Genomic DNA, 8,629 nt, shown 5'->3' with positions numbered 1-8,629 from the left:
AGAAAACTAAGGCAGACATTAAAAGGTTAAACAACTTGCCAAAGTCTCACAGCTGATAAGCATTCTCAGGCTGATTTTAACTCTGGTTTTTGTTACCCCTCCTCTCTGTCAACTAGCTGCCCCTGTGTAAGATTAGTCTACAAGTAATTTCTTCCAACCTGCTCTGTAGTGCTCCCAATAGTTTTTTTTTAACATAAGAATACTTATCCAAGAAATTTTTGTTATTTTATCAGCTTTATTAAATAGGGGGCAATACTTATAAAATTTTTTGAATGAAATTTATATTTTTTAAACTAGCAGTAAATGACCTTGATGACTTTGACCCTCTGGAAACATAATGAATCATTCATATTCATCTTCCTTTTTACCCTCCCATTGCACTGTTGATTAGTTTACAACAACAAGGACCCTCCTGCCCACCACCTACAATCCCAAGCCATTCATACATTTACAGAGAACAGAGAAAATAATCTACTCAACCAGAGAATGAGTCCTAGATTATAGTGGTGGCCACTTGACTGATCATTACTTCCTCAGATAAGCCATGGTCCTCTAAAACTAGCTTTGTCTCAGAAAACTAGGGATGCCTCACTTGGCAAACAAACAAAAAAATAAATAAATAAATAAATAAATGAATGAATGAATAAATAAATAAATAAGTGGATGAATGGATAAATAAATGTATGAATGAATGAATGAATGATAGATTGATGAATGAATAGATGAATGAATGAATAGATGAATGAATAAATAAATTATATTAAATTAAAAATTTTTGAAAAGGAAGCATGGCTAGATTTTTTTTTTGGTTACCCAAACTTGCACTGAGCTCTATATTTGTCAAAGTATGCTTCACTTTTTGCAAATACTCTTTTGTCAATTTTACTAATTTAAAGGTATTTTGAAAAGATTAATTTCTAAAATATGTGTTTGCCAATGAACTTTGAGTTTAGAGAATATGTTCTCTTCAAGTATATGTCTTTAATTTTATTCTTTATAATTTTGAGTCCAAAATATTATTTGGTCACAGAAGCATGGATAAGTCATGAATATAGTACCACTTGTTTAAGTGGAAACTTAAGAGAATTATGACAAAGTAAAACAAAACAACCCCTCACCAGCACCACTTTATCATTATAAGGATACTATTGCAAGAGGGTATCCTCTGAAGCTGTTTTAACTTATAGTATTTGAGGGCAGATGACAATGGGTTATTCTTGGGAAACAAAGTTATCATCTATTATATATATATATATGTATATGCATATATTTATACATATATACATATATGTATGTACACATGCACACACATATATGATCCTGGAGAATCATCCATGTTATTATGGAAAGTCTTTGTCTCCAAATATTGTAATAATGGAACTCCTCGTAATGAATACTTTTGTTTTTCTATCAGACCAAGAGATAGCTTATGTTGCTAGATTTCTGTGTAGCACTAATCCCAAAGAAAAGCACACTACTTAGAAAAAGACAATTGTCAGCCATTTATTTTTAACATATTTCAAACCAAAATCACTAGATAATTTACTCGTGCTTTCCCTCATCCTGGCTTCCTATAATACAATCCAGTATTTCTAGTTCCCTCCCCAGAGCAATAATTCAAAACTGTTCCCCAAGTCCTTTTTCATGGAATAAAACTAGAAGAGGCTGTCACACTGATGAACATAGAGCTACATGTCTTCTTCTGAGCTGGAAGTTGGAAGAAAATGCAAGAGAAAATTCAAGACAATCAGATGTAGCGACCAAGTACCTTCTCACTTAATCAGTCAATAAAACCTCCTGTGACAAATCTTTCCCCATACAATCCAAGAACTTTCTCCTAGAACTTCCTAAACCTGATATGCATAAAGATGAAATTAACAACAGAAAAGAATTCCAATGGGACAAATGTAAAAACTTATATTTGATTTGGTTAAAAAAAATCTTCACAATTGAACAACAGGAAACATACCCATATAAGTATATGACATTCTTTTGAAGAAAACTTGGAATTTTTAATGGATTCCATCTGCAGAGTGAGTCTAGGGTATTATATTTCAACTAAGGAAGCTAATACAATTTCCATTAAGATAGATTTGGCATTCTGGCATAGGATAGGCTACTGTGGTTGTATTCTGCCTTGAGCAGATTGTTCAATTTTGGGCAACAGTGTTCAGGGTGGACGTTAATAAGCTCCTGATTAAACAAAGAAAGGAAACAGTAATACTGAAGAGAGAAAAGAACATGACATGACACCTGACAAAGATACAAGGAGGAAAACTTACAGGAATATCATAGCCAAGTTCCAAAATTCCCAGGTTAAGGACAAAATATTGCAAGCAAAAAAAATAATAAAAAAAAATTTAAAAATTACATTTCATGGAGCTGCAATAAGGATTACCCAAGACCTAGCTGCTACTATGTTGAAGAACCATAGGTCTTAGAATACTATATATCATAGAGTAAAGGAACTGGTATTATGACCAAGAGTAATTTATTCAACAAAGTTAAGTATGGTACAGAATGAAAAGAAAATGAATTTTTAATAAATGGAAAAGCTTTCAGATATTTCTGACAAAACCAGCAGAACTTAAGGGAAAATTTGACATAAAATCCAGGAAAAAAATATAAGGTAAATATTAAAGACCAATTATAAGGGACTCAAAGTCAAATGCTTTATTTCTCATATTTGAAAATGCTATCAGAACTCTTATGACTATCATCACAATTTAGGTAGTTTGAAAGAATGGCTTGGGCTGAACTGGGTATGATGAGGTGATCCTAAAACAAAACTGCAAGAAGAGATAAAAAAAGGAGTATTAATCTCATACATATAATGCATAAAAGGAAAAAAAAATTAAGATACAGAAGAAGCTAGTAGGAGGAGGGCAGGTAGTGCTGACATCTTGCTATCATTGGGAATGGGTTAAAGAGAGAACATCATATATATCTAGAAGGGTGTAAATGTCTTCCAAATTCAGAAAGAAATAACAGAGCAAGGCGATAGGGCAGGAGGAGGGGATAGGGAAGGACTTTTAGAGGGATGGGTAAGTCAAGGAGTAAGAGGACAAGGTAGCAGGTAGAAATAAAGTAGAGGAATGAGGACTGGTAAGCTAAATAGTGTTAGAAGGATAATGAGGAAAAATTGGAAGGAGGAAAATATGCAACAAGTAATTATAGCTTAGAATGTGAACGGGATGAATTTACCCATAAAACTGAAATGGACGACAGATTAAAAATTCAAATTCTACAATATGTTGCTTTCAGTAACACTATAAAATGAGTGATACCCATAAAGATAAAATAAAGTGCAGGAGAAGAATTTATTATGTTAAAAAAATAGGTATAGTCATCATGATCTCAGACAAAGTTAAAGCAGAAATAGACTTAATCAAAAGAGAAAAATTGGGAAAATACACTAAGTGTCAACAATGTTATTCAATATAGTTTAGACCATATAAAATAATTAGGTGATATAAAGTATACCTTCCAAAATAGACACAGGAACTTTAAAAGATAAATATAAAACATTTTAATACAAATAAAGTCAGATCTAAATAATTGAAGTAATATTTATTGTTCATGTAGGTAAAGCTGATACATAAAATGATAGTTTTATCTTTCTGATCTACTTATTCAATGCCAGCTCAATTAAATTGCTAACATTATCTTACTGAGTTAGAAAAACATGATAATAAAGTTCATTTGGGAGAAGGAAAGTTAGGAATTTCAAAGATATCAGAGAAAAAAAAAAGATGGTGGCAGCTAGGTGACACAGTGGATAGAGATCCAGTCTTGGAGTCAGGAGGATTTGAGTTCAAATTTGTTCTCAGACCAGACATTTAACACTTACTAGCTGTGTGACTCTGGGCAAATCACTTAACTCAGATTGCCTCAAAAAAAAAAAAAAATAAAGGAAGCAGATTCAGTGGTACCAAACCTTAAATTATAAGGTGAGAGCATTTTTAAAATGTAAAATGTATAATTTCAAATATTTTAAATTAAAATTTCCTGATATAAATAAAAGCAATGTAGCCAAGAACAGAAAGAATGCAGAAAATTGGAGGAACAATTTTCATAGATGATCTCTCAGATTGAATGTGATTGTGTTCAACTATTTCTGTGGTGTAGGAAATTATGAACTGGTTAATTTAGAAAAACACAAAAAGACTTGGAATGGAATAGAATGGAAAAGACTTTACTTCCTATGAAGTAAAATGTTATCCACGTTCAGAGGAAGAGATAAATGAAAATATGCATAGTACAGTCTTACATATGTGTGTATGTGTGTATGTGTGTATATATGTGTATGTTTATATTGGTCTATCAATCTATCTAGGCATTTAATTGTAACTTTCTTTGGAATGGGTGGGGAAGGGGAAAAATAAAGTAAAAAGCTGCACAGCAGAGAACAAGTTGGAATCTACAAGGAAGCAAAGTAAAGCTAGGTAGCTTTGAAAACAATGTGTAGTATTCATTACATAGATTTTCTTGAAATGGAAATTTATGGTTTTATATTGAATCCTCTCTTATCGACTGTCTACATGGCAATGTTTTCTTTTTCTTTTCTCACTTTGTATTTCAATTCAAACTGAAATTAAAAAAGAAGATGACATGTGAGTACTGGTTAAAGACTCTATACAGTTAACACAAATAATAGGTTCATGGCATCATAGATTTTTAAGTGAAATAGCATTTAAAATTTATGTCCTCAAACTCCCAAATTTTATAGATGAGTGGGAGTCAGAGAAGATAAACTTATTGCCCAGAATATTACAGGTCACAAGTAATAGAACTTTTATTTAAACCCAGGTTCTCTAACTGTATAAAATGTCTCAAAATTATGTTTTAGAAAATTAAACCTACTCTAAGATTGTTGGGATCCCCTGTATAACCCAGTGTTCTTTCCATCCTAGCATAAAAATGGGAAAAAAAAAAATCTTGGCCTGAAGCTGGGGGAGGAGATGGAAGTTTTCTTCAAGAATTTGATCAATTATCATAAAGAAGAGGAAATCAACAGCTGTGGCTGGAAGACATAGAGGGGAAATTTAGTTGTGATAAGGATAAACTTCTTAACAATAAGAGTTATACAAAAGGAGATTGGCTGCTCTGCTGAATAGTGTAGCGCTCATGTACTTATTGTTTTCCTTAATAAAATCTAAGTTCACTGATAACAAGAACTATTTTAAAAAAAATTTTTATCTATGTAGGCCTACTGCCTAGATTAGTACTGGGCAATAGCACTTTCTAACTGCGTGAAACTGATTTTCCCAGGCAAGAAAACTTAAAACAAAGTTGGGCTTTTACTATTGTCCTATATACTGAAATCGATTGTTTTATAGGAATATTTTGTATTAATCATCTAATAATTAAACTGTCCACTAAATTAAATAAATGGTGCACTAAACTAGGATTTATTGGAGGTTGACCTCTCAAAAATTCCCTAATAACTAATCAAAAATTATTATCTGCATATTAAAAGAAATGTTTTATTTTTTTCCTAAAAGACAGAAGAATCAGGGAGAAGTTGCTTCTAACAATGCAATGAAACCCACACACTACATTGGGCCTTAAAGAGAAGACTTACATAATTCTTTTAAAGAGTCTCCTCAAGGCACCTTTCACCTCTTTGTTCCTGAGACTGTAGATCAAAGGGTTGAGCATGGGGATGACCAGAGTGTAAAACACAGAGGCCATCTTGTCTGTGTCAAAGGAATGGCTAGATTGGGGCTGGAGGTACATGAAGAGAAGTGTCCCATAGAATATAACCACCCCAGTGAGGTGAGAGCTACAGGTGGAAAAGGCTTTGTGCCTGCCCTCAGAAGAGTTCATCCTGAGAATGGTCACAAGAACGAACATGTAGGAGATAAGAATAACCAAAAGGGAAGTAACCAAATTAAATCCAGCAAAGATCATAATGATTAATTCAATCTCACTTGTGTCTGAGCATGTAATGGACAATAGGGGGAGACTGTCACAGTAGAAGTGTCTTATAACATTTGATTTACAGAAAGATGACCTAAAAAGCTTTATTGAGATCAGTAGGGTTACCATGATGTTATAGAGGTATGAGATAGCCATCAAGATCCAACATACCTTGTCTGACATGATGACCATATAGTAGAGGGGCTTACAGATAGCCACATAGCGGTCATAGGCCATGGCTGACAGGATAAAAAGTTCACTGGCAATAAATATCAGAAAGAAAACTAGCTGCATTGCACATCCATTATTAGAAATGATATTTTTCTCCTCCATGAATCCAACTAGCATTTTTGGCCCAATAGCTGTGGAATAGCCAAGATCAACAAATGCCAGATGCCTGAGAAAGAAGTACATGGGGGTTTTGAGGTAGGAATCAACACTGGTCAGGATGATCAGGCCCAGATTCCCCACAACTATGGCCATGTAGTTGAGGAAAAACACCACAAAGAGGGGGCCCTGCAGCTCAGGACGGTTGGTGAGGCCCATGAGAGTGAATTCAGTCACCTGGCTGCCTGGGGTTTCATTCAGGTTGATCATTTCTTCCATTAAAGGAACATTATCTGAGAAGAAAAGAAAGAACCCTTTTTTGAGTACTATTTGCATAGATAACCAGGAAGATAATGGGTAGAAAAGTGTTAGATAAAGATAAGCAGGTCTTGAAGGCAAGGGAATTATAATTACAAACAACAAGTACAATGCTTCTGGTTAAAATTTTTACATTCCACAAAATAGAGGGTTTTCAAGCATTCAGGATGAAAGGTCAGACCTGAAAGGAAAATTTGACTTTCAAATTCAAGACTCAAGAGAAGCATAAAAAGGTAAATAAGAAAGGGAAATTAATAAAGTTAAACTATTTACATTCCTACATGGGAAGATAATACTTGTAACTCATAAGAACTTTCATATTATTAGGGCAGATAGAAGGAGTATATATAGGCAGAGGGCAGAGGTGTTTGTTGAATATGAAGGGTTGGTATCTAAAAACTTAAAGTTATGGGATGAGAGAGGAATGTAGCAGGAGAAAGGCAGAGGGAGTGCTAGGATGGGATAAATTATCTCATGAAAGAAGCAAGAAAAAGCTTTTATAATGGAGGAGAAAAGGGGAGAGGTGAGAGGCAGTGAGTGAACCTTACTCTCATCAGAATTGGCTTAAAAGGGGACACACTCAAATGAGTATAGAAATTTTTTTTTACCCTACAGGAAAGAAGAAGGGGAAGAAAATAAGAGTAGGGGGGTGGCGATAGAAGGGAAGGCAGATTGGGGAAGGGGGTAGTCAGAAGCATAACACTTTGGAGGAGGGACAGGGTGAAATAAGAGAGAGAATAGAATAAACAGGGAGGGGAATAGGATGGAGGGAAATACAATTAGCAATAGTAACTGTGAAAAATAAATGAGGCGAATTTCTCAGATGAAGGCATCATTTCTCAAACATGTAGAAAACTGAGTCAAATTTATATAAAAAAGAAACATCCCTCATGTAATAAATGATCAAAAGATATGAGCATTTTTCAGAAAAAAGTAATCACAGCTATCTATGGTCATATGAAAAAATATTCTAACTTACTGCTGATCAGAAAAATGCAAATTTAAAAAAATTCTGAGGTACTACCTGATCCCTATTAGATTGGCTAACAGGACAGAAAAGGAAAATAAGAAATGATGGATGAAACATGGGGAAAATGAGACATTAATACCCTGCTAGTGTGTTTGTGAACTGATTCGACTATTTTGTAGAGCAACTTGGAACTATGCCCATTCATACCTTATGACTCTAGGCCTGTAGTCCAAAAGAGATAAAAAAAAAAAAAAGGAAAAGGACTTTTATGTACAAAAACATTTACGGCAGCTCCTTTCTGATAGCAAAGAATTGGAAATTGAAGGGATGCACATCAATTGAGGAATGACTGAAAAAAGTGTTCTATGTGATTGTGATGGAATGCAGTTGTGCTATGAAAAATGATGAGAAGGATGCTCTCTGAAAAACCTGGAAAGACTTACATGAGCTGATGAAAAGAGAAATGTAACGTGTACAAATAACAGCAATATTGCATAATGTTCAGTGGTGAATGACTTAGCTATCCTCAGCAATGCAATGATCCAAGACAACTCTGAAGGACTGATGATGAAAAATGCCTTCCATCCCTAGAGAGAGAACTGATGGTGTCTGAATACAGATTAAAGCAATGTTTTTGCTTTGCTTTGTTTTGTTTTGTTTTCTTTTTATTGTCCTTGAGTTTGGGTTGTTACTGCTGTTGTTGTTGATGATGATAATGATGTTGATGCTGTTGTTTTTTGGTCTATGTTTCATGGAAACGTTTTGCGTGACTAGGCATGTATAACTTTTCTGGAATTACCTTTCTTCTCAATGAGGAGGCTGAGAAGGCAGGAAGGGAGAGAATTTGGAATTCTAAGTTTTACAACAAATGTTAAAAATTGTTTTTACATATACCTGGAGAAAAATAAAATACTAAATAAACAAAAAAGAATTTTAAAACATTAGTGGGGATTTTCACCCACAATTACAGTGTAATTTTATCCATGCAGGTGACATGCAATAAATTCACTCAAATTGAAATAATATCAAATATAATATAATATAATATAATATAATATAATATAATATAATATAATATAATATAATATAATA

At 33.7% G+C, this 8,629-nt stretch overlaps 1 protein-coding gene across 1 annotated transcript; it reads right to left on the bottom strand.

The window, feature by feature from the left end:
* Positions 1-5,580: 5,580 nt before the first annotated feature.
* LOC114031388 (olfactory receptor 8K1-like) lies at positions 5,581-6,528 on the bottom strand. The gene has a single exon (XM_027846449.1). It carries the CDS (start codon positions 6,526-6,528, stop codon positions 5,581-5,583), a length of 948 nt encoding a protein of 315 aa, XP_027702250.1.
* Between the last annotated feature and the right edge of the window lie 2,101 nt (positions 6,529-8,629).

Source organism: Vombatus ursinus, unplaced genomic scaffold (assembly GCF_900497805.2).
Source record: "Vombatus ursinus unplaced genomic scaffold, bare-nosed wombat genome assembly UNPS02015166.1, whole genome shotgun sequence".
Lineage (NCBI taxonomy): Eukaryota > Metazoa > Chordata > Mammalia > Diprotodontia > Vombatidae > Vombatus > Vombatus ursinus.
This window is presented reverse-complemented; position numbering and strand designations above follow the sequence as displayed.

Excerpts from the sequence above, each read along its gene's own strand:
- LOC114031388 (XM_027846449.1), bottom strand. The coding sequence starts at position 6,528 with ATGGAAGAAATGATCAACCTGAATGAAACCCCAGGCAGCCAGGTGACT.